Raw genomic sequence first — 25,097 nt, 5'->3', positions numbered from 1 at the left:
TGAGGTCTTAAGCGGGGTTCCTCAAGGATCAGTGTTAGAGCCTGTTTTGTTCATTGTCTTTATGAACGATATTCACAAAAATATTTCTGGGAACATGAATTGTTTTGCTGATGATGTCTAAGTTATGGGGACTGTAGAAAATGAAGAACAAGCAAATCAGCTGCAAGAGGATCTAGATCATATTACGGAATGGGCTGATAAATGGGGTATGGCTGTTAATGTTGGGAAATGTCAAGTGCTACATTTAGGGCATGGAAATAAGTGCAAAAGTTATTATTTGCAAGGTTCAGTCATTAGTCAGGCAGACAAAGTTACTGATCTGGGGGTCTTGATAAGTCAGGATTTAATGTTTAGCCAACAGTGCAGCATTGTTAGTAATGCTAGTAACAAAGCCAATAAGATGCTTGGGTTTATCAATAGATCTATTTCAAACAAATCTAAAGAAGTTCTTCTGCCCTTATATAGAAGTTTGGTAAGACCCCATTTGGAGTATGCTGTTCAGTTTTGGTCTGTGTATCTTAAGAAAGATATTAATGTATTGGAAAGGGTTCAAAGGCGGGCTACAAGGCTAATAAATTAGATTATGATTCAAGGCTTAGAAGGCTAAAAATGTACAGTCTTGAGCAAAGAAGAGACCGAGGGGACATGATTCAGTTGTTTAAATTTATTAAAATGAAAGATGTTACGGGGCTGAAGTTAAGCACTGAAAACAGGACAAGGAGTCATTGTTTTAAGCTATTTAAATCTCAGGCTAACATGGATATTAGGAAAAATTATTATTTAAGCAGGGCAGTGGAACCTTGGAACAGCTTACCGGAAGAGGTGGTAATGAGCAAGGGAGCAGATAGTTTTAAGAGGGCCTCTGATCTTCACTGGGGATTGTTAATTGACTAAGACCAGTCTAGCTGGGCCCAGAGCCTGTTGCTGGTCGTCACTTTTGTTATTTGTATAATTTCGGAAACTTTTTGAAAGAAGCTTCCAACACCCTTCCCCTTTAGGTCATCCCCCCTCACTGTGTTTACTAAAGGTAGTGTAAGTTGGTGTTTAAGATTAATTTTTCTATTGTAAGAGCAACTGCCCCCCCCCCCAAACACACATCGTTAAAGACAATCCAAAGTTTTAAGACTTCAATTTCGAAAATGTTTTGAGAAAGACCCCTGAATTCTTTAACTCTTAACTCACTCAAAAATAGTCAAAATAGCATTTCAATACCTCAGCATGGAGAAATTTTTGTGGCAGAGAACCGCCCCCTCCCACCCTGAACTCCTTCCCCTAAGTTCACAAAATTTGACTTAAATTTGAAGTTCCCCCTTTTCATCACCGAAGTTTTAAAAATTTAAGTTCTAAAATTTATTGAGAGAAAGCCTTCGAATTCTCTGTTCTTAAGTCCTCCAAAGACTGCCTAAAGTTGAGTTCTGAATACATCAGCTTTGAATATTTTTCGGGGAAGGGGGATCCTGAACGCCGAGACTGTCTAAAGTTGCGCTTTTAAGACTCCAGTCTCGGAATTTCGCCCCCCCCCTAAAGAGAGCCCCTCCCCCCCTCTTTACATTGCCAAAGATAGCTTAAAAGTTTTAAGACTTCAATTACAAACACTTTTTGGGAGAGGGTCCCAAATGTCCTTTCTCTTAATTCCCTATATCATTTGAGTATAGCCTCAAATAGTTTTTAATACATCAGGTACAGAACATTTTCATGTTAGAACATCAAAAACCATCTCTGATAAATTCACCAAGATTGCTTAAATTAGTGTTTTTAAGACTAGTTTTCGATTTTTTTTAAAACCTCCCATTCCTCATTTTTACATCATTAAAAACAGCCTAAACATTTTTCACTTTTAAATTTTTAAGAGTTTGCAGAGGAGAAATCTCGAACCACTCCTAGCTTCAAAAATGGCTCTCAATTCAATTTTTCGATATTTTATACTGGAGTCCTTGAATGGCCCCCCTCTTCCCTATCAGATTGTCCAAAACAAACATTTTAAGACCTCAGTATCGTGGATTAATTTGCGGACTTGCCCTCTTTGCAAGAGCAGAATTTTTTCGCAAACTTGTGCTGCCATTATTTTTCTCGTTTCCTTTCTCTCTCTCCCTCCCTCTCCCCATCCCCTATTAGATTGAGTGACATTTGAATTTAGTGATTCCTCAAGTCTTTGTCAAAAATGCAGGAATGGTTTCCCATCGGTGTTTCAAACCAGCTAGAAATTTCCTTCCCATTCTTTCCAAAATTCCCATTTTCATTAAATTTTTCTAAATCCCTGATAGTTCCCGTTTTACCTGGTATGAGGACACCCTTTGCTGTATCGCAGTGGTGCAACAAAGAGGGGAGGGTGAAAACACCCCCAGAGCCATTGGTTTTAACATAAATGTAAAGTCTAATGCAGTAGTTTATGAATATGAAAAGGCTGTTTTGACCAAAAAACTCTCTTCAGAAGGGTTTTGATCAAAAAATTCCCTTTGTGGGTATTTTTCATTAAAAACCCCCTCCAGGAGGATTCTTTTGATCAAAAAACCCACTTCATAAGGTATTTTTCATAAAAAAAACACCTTCCAGAGGGTAGTTCTGGCTGCGCTAGTGCTGTATCCTAAACATTTCATCTCGTCAGCAATCACTCTCAATCGGTGATTAAGATTTAACTCTAAGACATTTTAAGGGTGCACAGAATTTTCATTTATGCGTGTAAAGTTTACAAAAAAAAAATGCAAATCAAAAAGAAAAACGAACGGATGATTGAAAATAGCAAGAGAAAAGGCTAAATTTTCAGAGATGATTATTTCGAAAACTCAGGGAGAATAGCAAGCAACTCTGCAGCCTGCAATGCAGTGAGTTGGAAATAACAAAGCTATACCTAAAAAAAAGTTAAACAGCGGCGGCGCGAGTCTAAAAGGCACTCCTCCAAGAGCATGTTGCAAACAAAACAAGACGTTGCAGAAAATAGAGAGAATGTCTATGTGTGTATTCGAGGTTATGGAACAGTCCAGTAATTAAAGCATATTTTTCAAACACTCAATTTTTCTTTTTTTTAGTAAAAACTGAAAGAAAGTTATCGAATTTCTTTCCGTCTCGGAAATCTTGTCCAAGACAGAAATCCGCCCTTAGACGGAAAGTCTTGCACCCATGTTGTACAGCTCAATCACATGGCACATGGGAAACTATCCAAGCTCAAAGGGAAGAGCAGTACAATGCACTAAAAGCAATTTATTTTAATTATGTGCTTTGGTTTTCAATGGATTGTTCTTGTGGATACTACTTTGTGTGATTACTTTTATATTTAAGTACTAACTTAAATGCAAAACTCACCTATAATTAGAAAATATAAAAAATCACCTGTTTTATGACAGATATAAACAATTGAGATGTTAAAAGATATAACCAAACAGATCACCAAAGATAGCTGTCATAGCAAGGGCTTAACTTATAGCAAAAGAAGTGCAGGAGCTCTTATAGTCTTCAGAACTTATTTTAAGGCTTAAGTTGCCTCAACTCAGTCCAAAATACAAGAAATTAGGTGAAATAAATAAGAAGTAAGGGAACTAAGCTCCCATATAAATTGAGCCCTGATCGGCAGTAAGTTATATATATAGCTACATCAGATGGTCACCAAAGGGTCTTCTATAAATAGGCAGAGTCCTACAAAAAGACGAATTAACTAGATTATCAAAAGCATTTCAGTACACATATATTAAGATTTTAACTGTAAATGATAAATTATGTATCCTATTGTAACCATTAAGAATGAATATACCAGAATTTCAGTTAATGAGAATATTAGAAAAATATTTCATTTTACATGAACATCGTGGGCAATTAGATCACTTTCAAAAAATCAGAAAATATTTTCTGCAAACTAATGCAGGATTGGTGTATATCCACTTTTTAAACATTAAAAGGGATTTAAATGATACAATTTTTTTAATTGACTTTTTGAGTAATCTCACTTTAAAAATTGTTCATTTTTGAAATTTTTAAAAATTTCAAATTTTATTTCCAAGACTGTATGCATCTAAGGATTATGACAAAATATGCGGTGAAAAATCTCTTTAGACTTCCATCTCTGTTTAGTAACTTTTAGAAGGGACAAAATTATAAAATCAGTAAAAATGCAGTTTCTTTACCAACTAATTGTTCAAAAACGATGTCAAGATGATATATATGTTATAATTTACTTTAAAAAATCATTCAAACAGGTAACATATTAGGTTTTTTGCCATCATTAAAATAATTAAGACCAACTTGTTCTCAAGCCTCAATAATTCATACCAAAATCAACTTTTGATAAATGAAAACACACAGCTAGAACCATAGGCGGATTTACGGGGGTGCCAGGGGGTGCACCGCACCCCCAAAATTTTTGGTTGGGTTTTAAAAAAAGTCAGTTTAGTATATTTCACTCAGAAATGCAGTTGGGGGAAAAAATTCATAGCTGCTATACTAATAAATTTACTTTGAATCCAGTGTATCACCACACGTCGCTAGTGCAAGAAAAACATAACTATGCTCAGATTAAGAATTAAAGTAATTTTATCTATTTGGGAAAAAAAACCTAATAAATAATTTCATGCAAATAAAGAAATTTCTCAAACAATTTATTGTTCAGTGCTGTGTTATTATATAGAGTAATTGCATGTTCTGTAATTGGGTATTTATTTGTATATCAATACCAATTCTTCTATTTTAAAACAACAATAACTAATAAAGTCCAAAAAAAAAAAACATGGTTATTGCAAGAAACTTTATCAATAAAATCTATGCCGAAATCAACCGAAAACCAACATTTTTAAGTTAAATGGGGGGGGGGGGTTAAGTGTTGAGGGCTCCCGGACATTTTGCTGCAGTGGTGCATCCAGGGGGGAGGGAGCACAAGACTGGTGACCCTCCCCACAAAATGCTGAGTATATGTTTTTTAAAAAATATTCTTTTTTGTTGAAGAGAAGAAAAGATCTCATTTTGGGAAAACGCAGTTATTTTACGAAGAAAAAAGAATGTTGGGAAAAAATGTTAATTTCTTTCAAAAAGAAATATTGACATTTAAATTTTTCAACAGCTTCAGATTATTGGCGGTGAATTGTGTGCGTCCAATTCGCTCATTCCTCTTTCTTTCATATCTCCCCCCTCCTTTTTTTTATTTTTTCTATTTCGTTTTCATTTTTTCTATTAGTACTCAAAATTTTTCTTCTCCAAATCCCTTTCTCCAGCCAAAGTTATTACAGAGTACCTCAAATTTCGTTTTTTTGGGCTTCACTTTCGCAAAATTTCCAAGGAAGAGCTTCTAATCACCTAAATACATCGAAAATCGTTTAAAATTGCGTTTTTGGAGCTTCAGTTTTGAAAAACTAACGTTACCAAATACGGTCTTACACTCATGTGTAAGACCGTAATTTTGGAAAAATTTTCGAACAAGGGTCTCTAATATCAGCAAAGAGTGTTAATATTTTGGTTTTGAAAACTATTATTTCGAAATATTTAAGTGGGAGAATCCTTTTTTTTAATACTATGGAGTATTGCAGAAGAAATTCATTTTTAAGACTTCAATTTCGAAAATTTTCCAGGGGAGAGCTCCAGAACACCCCGTCCGGTAACAGCATCAAAAATTGTTTTCCGTAGTATTTTTGAAACTTCAATTATGAAAAGTTAAAGAGGTAGCGTGGGGGAGGGGAGGGGGTTACGTATTTCTATCTGCTTTTCAAAAAATCGATTGGAGACAGTCTATGAGTTTCATTCCTAGCCCAAACTATAAATATGGACTATAATCACATTTATAAGACTAAAATTTCTAAAAATAGCCTCGGAGCCACCCGTATCTTTCTTGCCCCCTAAAATATCACCAAAAATTGTAAAACTGCGTTTTCAAAACTACTATTTCAAATTTTTTCTGGGGCGTGAATCCCATTCCAAACCAGTAGCTGGATTCACCCATTGCTTCTAATATCTATTTTCGTCTAAGACTTTTTCTGCAGTTTGAAATGTTAAGAATTACCCATCTCCTAATCTTACTAAATATGGTTTACATCGCGTTTTTTAGATTTAAAAGTGTGTCCCGCCCTAAAATTATTTTGTAATTTCGCCACTGCTTTGTTATTCCGGGAATACCCCCCCCCCCCGATCCCTGTTATTGTTGCACCCCCAAATATTTAGGCCTAAATCCGCCTATGGCTAGAAACTTATTAATTCCTACACAAAAAAAGGCACAAACTTGCAAATAAACCATTTTTTTTACTATATATATTTTTTTATGCAACTGTAGCACTTAATTTATCATGTATTTTTGCCTCAATAAGATTTTCTTCATGAAAGTTTTATGCAAAACTTTCATTAAATGAAAATATGCTATCTACTGTTGTTTGCCTTATGAAAGTATTATGAAATGTCTATAATATGCCAGAATTTGAAATTGTTATTTACTTATATTTACTAACTGTTAGCATAAAACGTACTAGTTAAGCCATATTAAGAATACAGTAGTACCTCCTTTAAGGGACACCTCTGAATAAGGGACACCTCTATTTAAGGGACAATTTTTCAGGTCCCAGTCCCTTTGAATAGGGACCCTCCATGTATTTGCCTCTCATTAAGGGACACTCTATTTAAGGGACAGTCACAGAGAAGAATTCGAAAAATAATTATGCATAATTCCATTAGAATCATCCAGTATATTGGAATTTAAGATCCTTTTTTGCTCAAAAATTAACAAAAAAAAAGTTTGTCTTGACATTAACATGCAAAAAAGACAAATAAGTATCCTAAAATCCTTGCTGAGACCTAACATTCATGCTTTACTTCCTCATTCATAAATTTTTCTTATAGGCTCACCCCGAAGATATTAGGCACCCATGGCAAGGTTTTGTATGGAAAACTTGAAATGTGATTACACTGTTGCACTGTTTTTGCATTGTAAATTAAATGACATTCAACAAATCAATGTAATACATTAGTTCAATATTATAATTAATGAAAATTGTTTTTCCTGTTTGAATAGTTCTGAATTTTATTAAGTATACATAGATGAAACGTTTTCAATAATTAATCTTAAATGTTATTAATTTGCGTTTATTATGAAACTATACTGACTTTGCATTGCATGCATAAATCTATCTACCTCCGAAGAAGGGACACCTCTATTTAAGGGACAAATTGTCCGGTCCCTGAGTGTCCCTTATAGAGAGGTTCCACTGTACCTTCTTCAGTTCTGAAGTCTACATCCTATGGATAATAATGTTACCTTACACATGCAAAGGCATCATGAAAGAGTATTTATCTATTTGAAACACGCACAAAAAAGCCAAAAGTTGCTTAACATTTTAATAAAAAAAACTGCAAATTATACAACCTGAATCAGAATCAGCATTGAAATAGGCTTTCTTTATATGTGGTTTTTGTTCAGTATCCATGATGTTTTCACTCGGTTTGATGTCTCTCTCCTTAACTGGATCAATTGAGGGATGAACACTGTTCATAGTTACTTCCCTGGAAAAGTTATTTATAAAAAAAAATAATGTTGTCAAAAATGAAATGTTAATAATGAAAAATCCAGAACTAAATTGAACAAATAAATGCAAAATGAGGAATGGATATCTTTAAGATTCTACAACAAAGAACATGAAATGATATGAGAAAATTAAAAGCTAAACAATCAGTGCAAAAAACGTATAAATATATATAGCTTGTTTCAGAACCTTAACATTTATGAAATATTAAGAGGAATTATTCTAATTTATTAGAAAACTGCAAGGGTACTTTACTTGAGGTTGCTTGTCATAGCTTTTAGTAATGAAGTGAACATACGATTTTACAAAATAGGTAGTTAAAAAGATTATAAGGTAGAACTTTATTTCTACCTTACCTTAGTATAATATAGAAAAATATTAAAAGTACATTCAAGTGAAAAAAAGCAAGCATTCATATAGAACATAACATAATTGATTGGTTAATTTCAGCTTTAAAAAAATAACAAAGAATTCTAATTAAAGATAATTATTTTTTTCCAAACTTACAGTGTACAATTGAATCGTTTACTTCAGAAACATGTCAACTGACATTTTCTACAAAACTGATATTATATATTATGAATGGCCAACTTTAGGCACAACACCTGATGCAAAAACATGTCAAATATCAAGCCTTTCAATCATTTGTCTTGAAATCTTCATTTATGGTAGAAACCTGTCAATTGAAATCACATGGCGGCTTTCTGCAGCAAATTTTGTGTTCGTCTTATTTCGTCTTTATAACAATGAAACTTCTGGGAGGGGAATTCAAAAGGAAAATAGGATTCCTTTTAAAGTATCCAATTAAGAAGAGTTTTATTACAACAACACTGACCGAAGAAAAGTGGTTACTCGGCAGTTTATTGACGGTTTAAACACCTCAAATTCACACTCAAAAAATATTCCGGAGCTCCCAACAGTGATTGCATGTCCATCTGGAAAGATAGAGATCAACGCAAAAAAAAAAAAAAACTCTATGACTTTAAGAAGTTGGCGAAGTATACTACAGGCTATGATTTTTTTTTTTTTTGATGAAATCCTCCAGTGGCCTACCACCCAAGCCGCCTGCAACAGTAACGTAGGGTATGAAGATGAGTAGAGTAAAAACTCAAACATCAGGCTTGGCTTATATGCATAAAAATATGTTTTATCTTGTCTCATTTGTCTTTGATTATTTATTTTGCATTCCTTATTTAACTGATATTTCAACATTTTTTGATGTTTAATAGAGTTAAACATAAAGATAATATGCTTTTTTATTTACAACCTACAACAGCTTTTCAAGACATATTATAGTCAAAAACTTTTTTTTTCAAGTAAAAAGTTGATTTTGTTGCAGAAACCAGTCAAGTACAAAAGTTTTAAAAAATTTTTGCAAAAAAAAAAAAAAAAAAAATTAGAATTAATCCTAAGTATTATTTGTTTTGCAATACAATAAGAAACACCTTAAATTTTTTCATGCCATAACCTTTACTAATTTTGAAATGAACTTTTTTTTAGTTTTCCAAAAAAAAAAAAAACACATTTGACAGGTTTCTGAAATATAGGACTCAATTATTTATTATAGGATTTATATATCTTAAACATCTGATTTTAGTAATACATGTACAAATTGGTTTACCTTTGTATACCTTAAAACATAGTTAAAGTCATGATACTAGCTTTAAAAATATTTTATATATTTTTAACCATCACCAATGTTTATAAATGTTACATAATTAATATTTTAAATCTTTAAATTCAGTTTTGCTTTTTAAAAATCTGATTAAAATTGAAAAAAAAAATTAATTTAAAAATCAATTTTCTTTTTAATTTAAAAAAATGACCCTGAATCTACCTATAAGTAGGGAAATGGTGCATCCGCCATTTTGGATCAAAATATTTGTCAGCTTTTGATCCACTACTATTGCTCTGGATTAATTAAGGTAAACTAGGATGTTAAAATCATTAAAAAATGAGTGACTGTGCAACAGTGTATTGTACTGTTTGCTGTCGACTATCAGTAACCTGGGTCCCAGGGACTCATTAATGAAAAACTTTTGGATCTCCAAGTCTCTGGAATCTCCAAGTTCAATACTGATCAATTACATAACAGATGATAAAGTATTTATTTCAGGAAAACGAGCTGATGTGTGCCTCACATGACTTCCTTTTACTCCATTTTAATGTCATTTTCCCATTATTGGCAATTTTAATGTGATTCAATAGTTTAATCTCTAAATATTAAAAACGATGGCCAAATTAAAACCAGATAAAAAAAAATCGCCAAATTTTCCGCCAAGTTGGCGACAAAACTTGGCGACCAAAAGACTGGCGATATATCGCCAAGTGTCCGCCAAATTGTAACACCACTTAAGTTTGCATTGATATTAACAATGATTTCCCCCCAAAAAGGTGCAAAAGACCCCCTTAGGAACATCCGAAAGCAACCAAAAGGGGAGGTGCACAACTAGACCCCACTACGAGTCTATGTACCAAATTTCAACTTTCTAGGACATACCATTTTTGAGTTATGCGAGATACATACGCACATACGCACATACGCACATACATACAGACGTCACGAGAAAAGTCGTTGTAATTACCTCGGTGATGGTCAAAATGGATATTTCGCGTGTCTATACATTCTTAGGCACTTTTCCGCATGTGGTCGAATCGAAAAAAAAAACTCAACATTCATTTGGGGGTGAGCAAAATGGAAATTAAGGGCGATTTTTGAGTGAAAATTTTTTCGCGAATACAATACTTCCTTTTTTGTAAAAGGAAGTAAAAAGAAGTGTTAAGGGTCATTCCATGTCAAGTGATCCAAAGTTTTTCATCACATATTTGGATTTCTTTGAAATTTGGCTCATTGATTGTACCCTTCAAGGTTATTAAAAGTCCAAATTTTTTTTATTTATGAGACTTTGATTTTTGGAAAAACCCTCTTTTTTCATGGATGCTTGAACATACAGTGGATGATAACTCAGCATCAAATATAGATAGAAAGATTTGGTAAAAAGTATTTTAAAGTACATTAGTTGCTTTTTAATATAATATGCAACATGACGAATTTTGTAAAAAATTTCGTTTTTAAAAATTTAAATTTAAATTTTAAATTTCTCAGAAAACAAATGATTAATTTTTTTTCAAAAAATTCCCAAAAAAATGTGTGTATTTTATCTTGATTTGTACAAAATTTCAAGTTGGAATCTGAATGCGATCATATTTTTATGAATTTTTGAATAAAATTTGACTTGAGAAATAATATTTTCCCCAGATTCTATTTAGTTAAATATGGGGCTCTCTTACTGGTGATGGTCTAGTGAGTTGACCACTTGCGGTGCAGTACTTCGGTGGTCAACTTATAAAGGGGGTAATGTTTTTTTTTTTTTTCTTGCACCATGCATTCATTTTTTGACTAATTGACACTTACCTTTCTGTTCAACTCACTTTCATTGTTTAACATTGCTTTGAAACAATAATTTAAAATGTTATTCAAATATTTTTAGAGGTTATTTTCTCAGAATGACGTATAATGTTTCATATAAATTTAAAATTTCAGCAAATTAATCCAAAAAAAAAAATCATTGTTTATAAAAAGTTATTTGATATTAATAGTTCCTAAAAATTCATAGCTAATCAAAAATAACAAATTTTTCACATTTTTTTTTTCTCATATAACCATGATGATCTACTTTTCAACAAAGTAACTCCTTATTGAAGTTTGGTGCATTTATTAGACACTAGTTTTGTTGTGTCAGCTAATTTTCTCTGGATTTCTCCCTTTTCAATTAATTTTAATAATTCATACTTTTTATCAATCTCAAGTTCAACTAACTTTCTTTTTGAAGCCATTTTATGTAAAACTTTTTTCACAAAGAGCAACAAGCTGGGCTCTCATAGTTCTAAAAGGCAGTTGAATATGAAAATGTCCTATTTCTTAATCCCTTGCACCAGAAATACTTGCAACGCAAGTAACTTTTACTCTAGCACAATTCCAGTGTTGCCACAAAATATTGCAACTGGAAAAAAAATATTTTGTACTTTTCTACTGACACATGTTTTCATTGAACACAGAGTACAAAAGGTTATCTCAAACAGAACAACAAAAGAAAAACAAGTTTGGAGAATAAAAGTGGCATCAAAAATATTTTGGGGAAGCTATAAAAAAAATAATAATAAAATAAAATAATTTGCTAAATTAAGTTTTAAAAAATAAACCAAGTGGTCAACTTACAAAGGGATTTTTACAATACTCCAAACCAAATTTGGGGTACATTAGTGGTCAAGATAGAAAGGTGGTCAAGTTACAGAGGTTTTCCTTCATTATACAAGATAGGACTAATTCCGTTCCTGACAAAAGCGGTCAACATAGACAGGTGGTCAACTTACAAAGGTGGTCAACTTTACAGGTTTTACTGTAGTAAGTAAACATGACTATGCTTGATATGAGTTGGGATGAACTTGTATATTATTAAGCTTCCCCCCCCCCCCCCACCGCACCACCACTTTTTATCCTTTTTTTTTTCAAAACTATTTTCAAAATTTAAAGAAAAAACCCCCCCAAAAAAAAGCTGATACATAACAGTAATAATCAAAACCATTGCTGCCAAACATCAGAAGTGACTGAGGCTCATTAATTTGGGGGGGGGGGGAGTGGACCACAAACACTAAAAGATGGAAAAACTTTAACAGACAAAAAGAACTGGGGTATGCTCTAGATATGCCGTATGCTCTAACATTTTTTAGACATACTATGTATATGATGGATACACATATTGTGTATAGTGGATTGCTGGGAGTATACCCTCAGAAAAATTGATGGGAACATCACTGAATAGAACCCCAATTATTTCCTTTTTTTTTTCGGAAAGTGGGATGGTAGAGCGAGGGGGAGAGGCAATCTGGAATGAAGCTTAACACACATGGAAGGTTATGCTCAAAAGAGCAAAGTTTGTTTGATCTATAACTGCTTTTAATATATGTATAGATAGATCTCATTGCATTACTCTTCTTCACAACAGAAATAAAAAAGAAAACAAGCAATAAAGAAAAGTAAAAACAGCTGTTTTCCAGATGTTGTAGAAAATTATGTGTGGACAGACATATGATCTGATAATTTGATTTATTTGTAGTTTTGTGTGAAAAGAATGGAAAAACATTGAAACAGCATGGGGGGAAACACTATTTTGCTATGATCTTGGGGCAAACTATTTCTTTCCTCCTTCCGAAATTGAGAGTTAGTGCTGTGTTAGGGGGCAGGGAATGAAATGAATCTTAACTTTCCTTATCACATATTGAATAAATCAAATACACTTTTGTGAAGGTATGATCTAAAAAAAAAGAACACTTGGTCTGGAAAAAAAAACATTTGGGGTAAAAATAATTCTCAATTCAACTCCCAGGTAAGGCATAATACTAGTAGAGTGTTAATTGTATGTATGGGTAGGGGGTGGGGTATACTTTGTCTTGTTTTAAAGAACATTTACCTCATTTAAATAAGTTTACTATTCATTTTGATATATTTTCTTTTATTTTTTTTACATTTTGAAAGAAAAAAAAAGATTAAAAGTGATGGTGGCGGAGGGGGGGGGGGGGGCTTACCAATCTACAAGTTCATGCCAGTTCATTTCAAGCATAGTCACATTTACTTACTACTTATTTGACTATCACCCCTCAGTAAGCGAATCCTATATTTAACTAAATAGAATCTGAAAAATATCATTATTTCTTAAGTCAAATTTCATTCCAAAATTAATAAAAATATGATCTTATTGAGATCCCAACTTGAAATTTTGCACAAATTAAGATAAAATACACAAAATGTTTTGGGATGTTTTTGTTTTAAAAAATCCTTAAATGTTTTCTGAGAAATTTAAAATTTCAATTTCAATTTTTAAAAATGAAATTTTTTTACAAAATTAGTCATATTGCATATCATATTAAACAGCAACTAATGTACTTTGAAATGCTTTTTAATAAATCTTTCTATATTTGGTACTGAGTTATCGTCCATTTTATGTTCAAGCATCCATGAAAAAAAGAGGGTTTTTCCAAAAATCAAAGTCTCATAAATAAAAATATAAGAGATAAAAATCTAAAAATTTGAACTTTTGATTACCTTGAAGGGTGCAACCCATGAGCCAAATTTCAAAGAAATCCAAAAATGTGAATGAAAAAAGTTCTCAAATTTTTATCGCTTGACATGGAATAACCCTTAAATGAAACAATGCAGAAATAAAACTAGTAACGTTTGTTCTGATTGCAAAAAGACAGTTTGCAGCTCCTTTACAGGCAAAGCGGTAAAAATGAGTATTTGTAAATATTGTAAAAAGTGTAAAGTAAGTTATGCTACAATATTTGTGCACTTTTGCTTATAATACATTAAATTAAGGTTAAGTCTATTAGAAAGTTGAAAAACAATTTTCACAATTCATAAAAAATTTTCACTAAAGTATAATTTCGATAAAAAGAACTTTAAAATTATAATAAATAATAATTATAAAAAAGAAAATGCTTACAAAAGAAAATGTCAACAAAAATTTTCTGCAAAAACAGCACATTCATATGAAATTTTTATAAAAATGAATAACAATATAAAAATCCTAATGGCCCTGGTTGAGTGGTTACTTTCAGGGATTCTAAACTCGTTTTATCTTAGTCTAATGTCGTTAACACAGGAGTAGAGACATAATTGTTATTGTGTCATAGAATGTTGAAAAACAATTTTGATTGATAATATGAAAACAATGCATCCCAAATAAACATAACCCACTCTCTCATAATTTATTCTGTTTTTTCTCAAAACACAGAATATTGATAAGATTAAATGCAAAGGCATTTTAAATCAAAGTACTTAAAACTGGAAATTAGATATATAAAAGGTGAGAGTACCTTTTTAATGTTTCTTTGTCTACTTCTTCCTTTAAACAGGACACAGCAATGCACAAATCATCAATATTTGAAAAAGAAGAGCCAGTTTCTTTTACTTGAAGAAAAATTGCTGCCCGAATTATGTAAGATGGGAATAACCCTATCTCCATCGCATGTTTCACTAAGTCAGATTCCATTGCGTCATCAACTTTACACATCACATCTTTTGAAGAAAGTGAGTCGGAAAACTGAAAAATAATTAATTTCTTCAAAAATGCAATTTTAATTTTTTTTTTAACATTTAACTAAGATAATTTGCTAAGAAAATCAAACCAAATTAAGACTAGTATAAGAGCAAAGGGAAATCAGTTTAATAGGATTCGATATTGTAAATGGTTATTAGTTTTAAATGAAGAGGTCCGACACAACTCAAAAGAACTTTTGTTTATTTAAAACTGACCAGAATTTCTTTTAGGCACTCTACAAGGTCATTTAAAGATGTCATTAAAAAATCAACAATGGTAGAAAATGCAAACTTGGATAGCTCACACTAATATGAGCTTTAAAAAAAATATCTTACTTGAATAATCATCAAGATATTTTAATCTAAAATCTAATCTCATTTGCAAAGGTCATAGCGCATTTTGATGGTCAAAAAGTAGGAAAAAAAATATTTTCGCAATAAAGTAGGGAAAAATAGAAATGGTATATTAAAATAGGAAATTTTTAAAGCAATTCAAAATTAACTAAACCATTACTGCAATACAAAACTTCTTTATATATTTTTAGGTTCTCAGTACATATGAAGCAGTGAGAAGCAAAGGGATGTAAATGCAAAAATTAAAAATTTGGAGATAACCAGTACAAACGATAGGTGAACCTCTCCTCTAATTTGGGGCAAGAGATAGTACTAGTAGTCCAGGTAGTTGCTGCTATACAGCATGATCTAGAAAAAATTCAATGAAAGCTTACCTAAGACCGCAACTTTCAATACGTTTTACTCGAAACTTGAAAATGTCCACTTACATCCTTTTGCTTCTCACTACTTCATATCTTACATGCAAAAAAAAAAGAGAAAAATATCATATTTAACTGGAGCAGTGTCTACTCCTTTTTAAGATGATACAACTTCTTATGCGAGTTAAAGGAAAAATAATTAAGTTTCATGTATAAGTAGAACTGCATTTCTTTGACGGTTTTTTGTTTCAAAATACTAATGAAACTTCATTCATAAGCATGGAATCAAAAGATATGCAAAATACTTGTTGAAGCGATGGAAAGTGCAGCACGTTTTTTTGAACAACTTTATTGGAAGACAATCATATCTACACTGACGGTAACATCACTGTTGTGTAGTTGCGCTCTCTTGCGCCCTCTGGTTGTGAGCGAAATGAATTTTGGTCTGAACATGCCCCCCCACCTTGAAATATCATTTCAACATATGCAAACAATAACAATTGTACATTTGAAACATTGATTTGAGTAAATGAATTACTTAAATTGAATAAATTGTTACAGTAAATACTAGGTGATGATACATATAACTTGAGAATAACATCGACAAAGATACATACATATATAATGGATAAACAAATAAAATGAATTTGAAGTATGCTTGAATTGATGTTTAAGTAGGTAAGAGACATAATTTTGTGATGTTTCTCTTGAATATACCATCCATGGGCAGATCCAGGGAGGGAGCCATGGGGGTCATGTCTCCCTTCGAGAAAATTTCAAGAATAGTTAAAATCCCTTTTTTTTGGGCAAAAATGCAAAAAATTTCCCCTACAATGCATACAAAGTATAACAATAAAGAAAACAATGAGAGAGGGGCCATGGTCACCATGAGAAAGTTTCAAAAATAGTTAAAAACCTTTTTTAGAGATAAATATTAAAAAAATACTTATTATTCCTTGAAGTCTAACATGAATATAAAAAAAAAAATGCCGAGGAGTCAAACTCACACTGAGGAAGTTTCAAGTAAATTTTTAAAACCCTCTTTCCTAGCTTAAATTGAAAAAAATTGAATCAATTTTTTTTCGTTCTAAGTGACCTCTGAAACTCTTCAAACCCTAACCTTACCAAAGATAGTCCAAAATGCATTTTAAAGTCTATAAATTAGAAAAAATTCCTGGGATGGGCCTTTTAATCTCTCTTTTCCTTAACATCACCAAACACAGTCTAAAAACTTTTAAAAGCTACAATTTCTAACAATTTCCAGAGGAGTGCTCCAACCCTCTTCTGCCCTACCATTACCCAAGATAATTAGAATGCATCTTTAAGACTGTAATTGTAATTTAGAAAAATTTCTTGGTGTGAGCCCTCGAATCTCTCCTCCACATATCTTCACGAAAAGATCGTATTAAACTGCGTTTTTTGCTCTACAATTGCAAAAAAAAATCTGCCGAGAACCCATGGATCGACGAAAGACTTAGTTAAAATGAATTTCCAAGATTACAAATCAGAAAAACTTCCTTCGATGGGCTCTTCTCTCAAATCTCTCTTCCCTCTAATATCATCAAAGATGGTCTAAAACTGCATTCTTAGAGCTACAATTTCGAAAAATAGCCAGGGGAGCGCCACCAAATCTCTTCTCCCCCAACATTACCAGAGATCGTCTAAAATGTGCTTTTAAGACTACAAATTCCAAAATTTTCCGGGGGAGAAACCCTTGGGCCCCCATTACTTCAGAGTTAATAAAAAAAACTTGCGGTTGGTTCATATCAGCTTCCTCTTCAATCAGAGGTCCTGTACAGTCGCCTCAAAACAAACAGTACTGATTACAGGAATACCACTTTGAGGCGACAATATATGCACACGTTTGTTAAGAAAAGAGGAAAATTATTGGGACGGTTACAGCCTTAATGTTAAATTTGTGTTGCGTAGTGAAAATTCCTTAAAAAATGCTCTGGTTAAAGGTGGGCTATATTGATGTTTGTAATATTCAAAAATTTCCAAAGCATCATATTTTTCCAAATGGGCCCCTCCAAGAATTCTATCTGGATCCGCCCCTGATACTATCTGATGTTTTAACAGTGACTACCCTAACCATGTTGTCACTGCCAGAGTGTAATTGAATCACCCGGCACATTTTCCATTTAGTAGGAGGGAAATTGCAGTCTTTTAAAAGATACGGATCATTTATTTGAAGATTTTTTATTGGTAATAACCATTTTGGCCTTTGTTGTAATCTACATAAATATTCCTTATGCCACCGTTTCCAAAATTGTTGAACCATTTTCTGAATAGTTTGCCACCTGGTTAAATGCGAAATGTTGGAATCAATATAATTTGGTTCTGGGATACTTACTAATGGTCTACCAATAATGAAATGACCAGGCATTAATGCTGACAGGTCATTGGGATCACTAGACAAAGCTGTTAATAATTTACTCGGCTTGGTAGAAAACAGATTTTCCTATCCTCATGCTAAAAAGAAGCTCGACTGATGCTCAAAAACTTGGGAGAATATTTGCTAGGGAGCAGCATCAATCTGGTATGACTGCTGGCTCTCCATTTATTAGTCGTTTCGAAAAAAAGGGCACTGCGTAAACATACCCTATGTGTAAACATGCCCTGGTCTACCCTACTCAATGGCGGATGCAGACGATCCTGTTGGGAGAGGATATTGAGTAAGGCATTATAGCAGGGGGGACTAATGAAAATTATTTTTTTTAAAGTTTAAGAAATGAAGCAAGAGGTTTTTTTTTTTTTTTTCGAATAATGTATATTGTTCAAAGAGTTTGAATGAAAGTTATAAGTTTTTCGAGTACCACACACACACGCACAATAAAAAATTGAAAAAAAAAAAATCTTCTAATATTCTGGATCCATTATCCAAATTACACCCTTCAACTCTTGATTCGTTTGAGGACTCGTGAAATATTTTCAGCAGTCATTTAGGTCCTCAATTGTACATTTTTCCTTAGAAAAGAAACGTTTCAGTGTTAAGATGACATCTTGTTTTACCAGTTTTCATATCAAACATAATGAAATACTAGAATTGCATTTGGTAAGTAAAATTTGAAGATAGTTATGGATTAGTTTGTTGATTGAGTTGTTTAATATTCGCGCATAAGTAGGAGTGTTTGCAGGCTCTCCCTCGAGAATTTTTGTCAGGAACATATTTTTAGACTATTTGGTGGTTAATAAAAAGAAGGGAGGCTTCAAGGTCCAAAGGTCCCCCTCCGGTAATTTTTTGAAATTTAAGAGCATATTTTCAAAAACACAGTTGTTTGCTATCTTTGGTTTCTTGAAGGGAAAGAATGAGATTCAAGAAATCTCTCCAGTCATTTTTTGATATTAGAGCTTCAAAATTCTAATTTGAGATATATTTAGTGATGCTAAAAACCAGGGGGTTCAGGGGCTTTCCCCTGTAAAAAATTTCAGAATTGAAGTTCTAAAAACGCAATTGTAGCAGAAGACGTGGGGTTCAGAACTTTACCCCAGAAACTTTTCAATGTAGGAGTTCCAAAAATGCTGTTTTAGACAATCTTTCAATGATATTGAAAGATATGGAAGAAGGACATGGGGGCTCCTCTTCGGAAATCTTTCAAAATTGAAGTCCTGAAAATGCAATTGTAAGCCGTCTCTTATGACATAGGGGGAAGGAACGGGATTTGGAACTTTCCATCAGAAATTGCTTGATATTGGATCTTCAAAAATATAATGTTAGTGGATCTTCATTGATGTTACAAGAAGGGCTCGGGGGCTCTTCCCCAGAAATTTTTCGGAATTGAAGTTCTAAAAACGTAATTGAAGGCTTTCAATAAGGACATTTTCGAAAAAGTTTTCGATTACACCTATTTTTTCAAAATTAAAGCTTTAAAAATTCAAACTTTTGGCGATCTTCGATGACATTGGCAAAAGGGGGTTTAGGGACTTTTCCCTGGAAAATTTTTGGAATTGATGTCACAAAAATACAGTTGTAGGTGATTTTTTCTGTGATGTGTTGGGGGAGGAGGGGCAGTTTGGTAACCTTTTCCCGGTAATCTTTTGAATTTACAAACCTTTTGGGGGGTGATGGCCCCAATGCCCCCTTGCCCCCCTGTGGATTTGCCACTGAAGGTGCTGCTGTACAGCATGATTTAGAACAAAAATTTGATGAAAGCCTACCTAGAACATAATCTTTCTACAAATTTTACTCAAAACTTGAAAATGTCCATTTACATCCCTTTGCTTCTCACTGCCTCATTATATGTATAGAACTTGCTTTTGAAACAAAAAAATTTTAAAGTCTGAAAAAAAAACTTTTTTTCCATTTTTTTTTTTTTTTCATTTAACATTTAATTTTAGCAATTAAATTAAAACCGTGAAGAAGTAATAACTTTTAAGCTTTTATGGGTCATTCTTCAAAAATAAAAGCTTCTGTCACACACCTTTTACAGTAAAACCTTTAAGGAACAATTCATTTAACAATGATTTTTAATTTCATCAAAAACATATCTATTTAAACCTGCGAACAATTTTTTAATAATAATTTTTATTTTAGTATATTTTTGGCCAACAACATGTGAATTCTCACCCCCGTGGCATGTCATACACCTTGTGTGGCTGTTTATGTTAAATAATAACTTGTTTAATTAAAAGTATGTACTTATTTATTATTCCCTTCACAAGTGCCTCAAATACTAATTGTTTAAGCATATTTAATTTTTAAACATTGTGTTTTAGTTTGTTTTAGAAGGACAAGGAGTCATGTCAAACAATAAATTCTCACCTTCGTTACCTAAACACAAAATGCCACTCCTCATTAACACATGGCAGTAATGACATCAAATTTTATTTTCCATGGTAAAGGGAGCCCCCTTGTTTATTTTCAGCCATAGTTGAAGTTGTGAGATTTTTGTCGAAAAACAAAATATAGATTTCGCTTTAAAAACTTATTGTGGTTATTCTGACTTTTCACCTCCGTGAACTTGAATTTGAGGGGATGTAAATTAATGTATAAAAAGAATTGAACATGTTTTCATATGCTTAACATGTGCAGATTGTAAGAAGGAAGAAAAACAAATTTCATGAAAAATGTATCTATTATGCCTACATTAAGGGAAAGATCCTCATCTCCGTGAATATCACCTCTGTGACAGACCCTTATCAATGTCATTATTTCTGAGGTGAAAATAACTGATGGAGGGGAAATACATCAATAATAGGCATTCTACCAAAATGATAAATTGCCAGTATATCCTCAAATTTACTAAATACTATTTTTTAACAAACATTTGCAACTAATAATTAAGCCGTACTTTAATTAAGAGAGCTTAATATTATGTTCCCACTAATCATTAAAATAGCTGATTGTTTGCACAATGAACAAAATTACTCCTTTGATATTAAATTGGCCTCGATTTTTAAATATTAAAAAGAAATTTCTTTTTTTTTAATTTCCAGGAACAAAGCATTTATTTTTTTTTTAATTTATGAGTAAAATAATTGGAACTTAGCTGGGCCATTGTTTATTGTCACTTTTAGTAAGTAGCACATTCATGTAAGAATTGAAAAAAAAACAAAAGGTTTCGAAATTGAAAAATATTTGCGCTCAAAATCTACGTTTTCTGGAGAAGGACCCTTATTAGCATTAATTTTAAAAACAAAGATTTTTTTCTTGAAATCGTGATTATGGTATGTTAATTACTTCAAAACAATGAGTAAATGCAAGGGAGCTAAGGCCGTAACACTAGAACTACGGCAACTTTTCTATACCTAGAAATACGGCGGGGGTCATTTTGGCCCTCGCTAAAGAAATCGGTGTAGTTTTCTACATAATGTCATATTTTTTAAGAAGAAGGTTAAATAAACTAATTTATAATAATTACTATTTGTTTTGAGGATAGAGATGTTTTAAATTTATACAATGAAATATTTAAAACATATTTTTTTAAGATGAGATTGAAATATGTAGCGCTGTTTTGGATTCATTAAGAACATTTTTAAAATCTACAATAAATCAAGCGAATATTTTATCAAATTTTTCAGAAAACAGTTTTGAACTCAAATATTTAAGTAGATTAATGGTATTTTTCTAAACTAAAAGTGAAAATAACAAATAATTGTACTTACAAGGTTATTTGTCTGTGCAACATTGTTTGCAAGAGCTTATCTTTCTAATTTTCTATGCACAAAATTGACAGATGAATATCTTACAATGGCACAAATTTAAGTTTTTTTTACTCTTACATTCCTTACTATGACATTTCTTTCTTTTTTTTTACTCACTGAATCTTGCACTTACATAAATTTACTAACAGCTAGAACAAATTTGTTTATACTTATGTGTTCCTCTCTGAGTTCTCCTTCTGCTAAACAGAATTAAAAATTCCTTCTGCTGATACTTTCTTTTGTACCTGTCCTGAACAAAATTCAGGGATTTACAGCTGCTCAGTAGAAAATATTGTGGAAGATATATAATATCCTGGCCAGAGGCTTGAATGAATTTCAGGGAGTATTTCCTTCCTATTTGATCTAGAGCGTCTAGTTCTTGCTGCATTTTTACACTTTTGTCTTGCCTTAGCCCTCTTTTACGAGACAAAAATATGCTTTTTCAAAAACAAAAAGCCACGTTAATAAAACAAACTATTTTATCAAAAATGAAAAAATAAATTAAAAAACCATCTAACAGAAACTACAATCATTCATCTATGTCAATATCTTTTTACTGTTCTCTTTCCTTTAGAAGGTATATTTCCAATATAACGAATCACATGACAGGCAGGTGTGATGTTATGCAGACACCCTTTTACTATTTTTTGTTCGTTGCTTAGTTGGAAAAAACAAATATAGCTTACAAAACTAAAATATATTGCAATGAAATGCATTAGCATTTTGTTTTCCTCAAAAGGGGTCAAAATGACACCTCCCGTAATTCCTGGTATAACCTTCCAATTGGGGCTCAAAAAAAATGTTTTTTTTTTCTTCAAATCTATATACTATCACACAGCACAATGAATTAGGAAAAGTCAAGAAAGGCTTAAGAATTTAGAAAAAATATAGAAGTGCAGTTAGCAAAAAAAAGTTTTCTTGAGATCAAAATGACCCCTTCCAAAATTCTAGTGGAAATGACGACTTCCTCTTTGCCTGTAGGGTTGCTTTTTTTATGTAGTATGGAATGCGTGTAAGGAGAATTCAAGCCATGTAGAATAAACTTTACAGACACAGAAGAAATTTTAGGAAGTTCATCCAGTTGTTAATAAGTTAATATTCAATACTTTGAGATTGTGGGAAAAAAGAAGCACAAATATGCTGCAGTGTAAAATAACACATCGTTAATTTTACTTTTTTAAACAGATAATTGGTGGAAAATGCATAGGGATTTAGAGCACTTAATTAGGCAAAGGAAAAAAAAATTTCTTCACTCAATCAATTTTTCATTACATTTTGTTATTTTTTAAAAATTGCCCGATATTTCCCTGAGTAATAAAACTGACTTTTTCATGATCTCCCTGACCTGTCGTCACCCTAATTTACACTTGGGACTCCAGTCCCCCCACCCAAAAAAAAAAATTAAAAAAAGATTAAAGTTTAAGATTCAAATAGTTTTTTAAAATGTTGTTCAAATGTTAAAAATATTTGTAATGTTTTTGTGTATTTTAAAACATGCTGAAATACATAAGTTTACCACAATCAGTGCTGAATTCTTGAAGTACAATCATTGTTGACCAATTACTTTCATTTAAATCACCTTAAAAAATTATATTTAATAAAGACCATATAGTAATATGGCTTTAAAAAGATACATTACCTCACACGGTGATGAACGTAGACATTTGATAGACCATTTCTCTATAAACTCACTTCCTTTGTTAAGAAGTAAAAAACCACAGTTGGGAAACCATCGAGCATGTTCAACCCATGGATCATCTCCATACTCCCAACTGCAAAGCCCTCCATTACAATGGAAACATTTTGTACGATCATTCAATCCTAAAATATTAAATAGCATAAATTTGACAAACAAATTGATTCATCAAATAAAAAAATAATTTATGTAATTTTAAAATTTCACAGAAAAGGGCACAAAAACACTCAATTTGAAACATTTTTGATAAGTCTTCCTTAGCAGGAAGAGACATAATCTTGCATTTCCTAGTGATAAGGTAAAAATCCAAAACAAGTTTCATCTTAACTCCAGATTTTTTAAACATCATAGTGACTATCAATATTGGACATCAAAATTAATTTGATGCTTATAAAAGTAATTTGAAGAATGTTTAAGATAAATCGATTTATTTACAGCATGTCTTTGACTCATACATCAAAAATTAAATAATAAAACAACAAAGATGTGCAGGGTTGTCAATTACACTATTGATTGTTAGCAATAAGTGGTTGTTAGTTGCATTTAGGGAACTTTGATTGCCAAAACTTTTGATTTGACACCTAGAGTTTGAAACCCTAGGCTACTTAAGTTTTATATCACATTGAAGCTTTTTCTTCCTGAGTCATTGTGATTAAGACCCATGATTGGCCGGAAGGATAAATTTGAAAAAGCAATTTTCAAGTGCAATCAATTATGTCTTTACTTTACCAACATGCTATCGGCTGCTTTTAGCATACTGCAGTGTTTAATAATAAAAATGTTTAAAAAATTGGATACATCATCGCCTCCGAGTAAGATCTTAGTGTTATTTCTTGGATTAGATATCTTACTGTTGCTCTGAGGCGACGATACAGGGTTCGTATAAAAGTAACCTGACTGAGTTTGTGATGCCCAGGTAAAACATTTGTAAACCGGTTGTTAGTGCTCTAGTGGTGGTTGGGGATATAGGGAAGGGGAGCGGACCTGAGTCAGTTGCCTGCAAATGCTTGAAGAGTTAGCATCATGCGAGAGAGCAGTGCGTGTTTAGTGATCTCGCCGGAGTGAAAATGGAGCGTACTATCGAGCAAGGTGTTAACATCAAATTTTGTGTCAAACTCAAGAAAATGCCTACGGGAACTCTTCAAATGATCAATGAGGTTTACGGTGAGGAAGCTTTATCCAGAACTCAAGTCTTCCAGTGGCACAAGAATTTCCGAGAGGGCCGCGATGACGCTAGACGAACAGCGCACCAGGACCTCCATCAACCAGTCACATGGACCCAAATGTGCAAAAAGTGTGTGATGTGTTGAACACTGACCGCCGTCTGAGCATCCAAGCAAACGCAGAAGAGGTCAGGATCAATAAGATGACCGTTCACGACATTGTTAAGAACGATCTGTGCATGAGGAAGATCTATGCAAAGCTGGTGCCAAAACACCTAACAGAAGAGCAAAAGGAGCGTCGTGTGCTGGATACGGCACCACTGGACTTCTTCCTATTCCCCAAGGTCAAGAGAGTACTAAAAAGGACGCGGTTCGGGACTCTGGAAGCTGTTCAACTCGCTATGACGATAGCTCTAGAAGCTTTACGGGTAGCAGACTTTCAGAGGGCGTTCAGGGACTGGAAAATTCAGTACCAAAGAGTTATTGACTTCCATGGGGACTACTTCAAAGATTTCTAGAGAAAAAGTGTAGAAATTTTGCCAAAAAATATGTTTTCTAAGCTCAGTCGGATTACTTTTTATACAAACCCTGTATACATATTTGAGTCATTAAAATGACACCCAGGTTGCTTGCTTTGATACCTAGAAACTAGTAGGTACTATCATGACGCCTAGATTTAAATTCTTATTTTTAACACTGACTTCTACCATATGACAAATTTCTCAAAAGGAATACTTGAACAAGTATTCATTAAGGACAGCAAAACAAACAATGCATGTATGTGCCACTAATAATATG

General features: G+C 32.6%; 1 protein-coding gene across 5 annotated transcripts in view; it reads right to left on the bottom strand.

The window, feature by feature from the left end:
- Positions 1-25,097, bottom strand: part of LOC129218116 (putative inhibitor of apoptosis) — a 44,101-nt gene that overhangs the window by 6,162 nt on the left and 12,842 nt on the right. For all 5 annotated transcript variants that reach the window (XM_054852320.1, XM_054852322.1, XM_054852319.1 and 2 more), the window contains 3 exons: positions 23,080-23,261; positions 14,361-14,587; positions 7,328-7,464 (listed from right to left, as the gene is read on the bottom strand). In XM_054852320.1, the coding sequence (XP_054708295.1) occupies positions 7,328-7,464; positions 14,361-14,587; positions 23,080-23,261 (546 nt within the window). The remainder of the gene's footprint in view (positions 1-7,327; positions 7,465-14,360; positions 14,588-23,079; positions 23,262-25,097) is intronic.

This window comes from Uloborus diversus, chromosome 3 (assembly GCF_026930045.1).
Source record: "Uloborus diversus isolate 005 chromosome 3, Udiv.v.3.1, whole genome shotgun sequence".
In the NCBI taxonomy this organism is placed as follows: Eukaryota; Metazoa; Arthropoda; class Arachnida; order Araneae; family Uloboridae; genus Uloborus; species Uloborus diversus.
The sequence above is the reverse complement of the archived record's forward strand: the minus strand, read 5'-3'. Positions and strand labels throughout refer to the sequence as shown.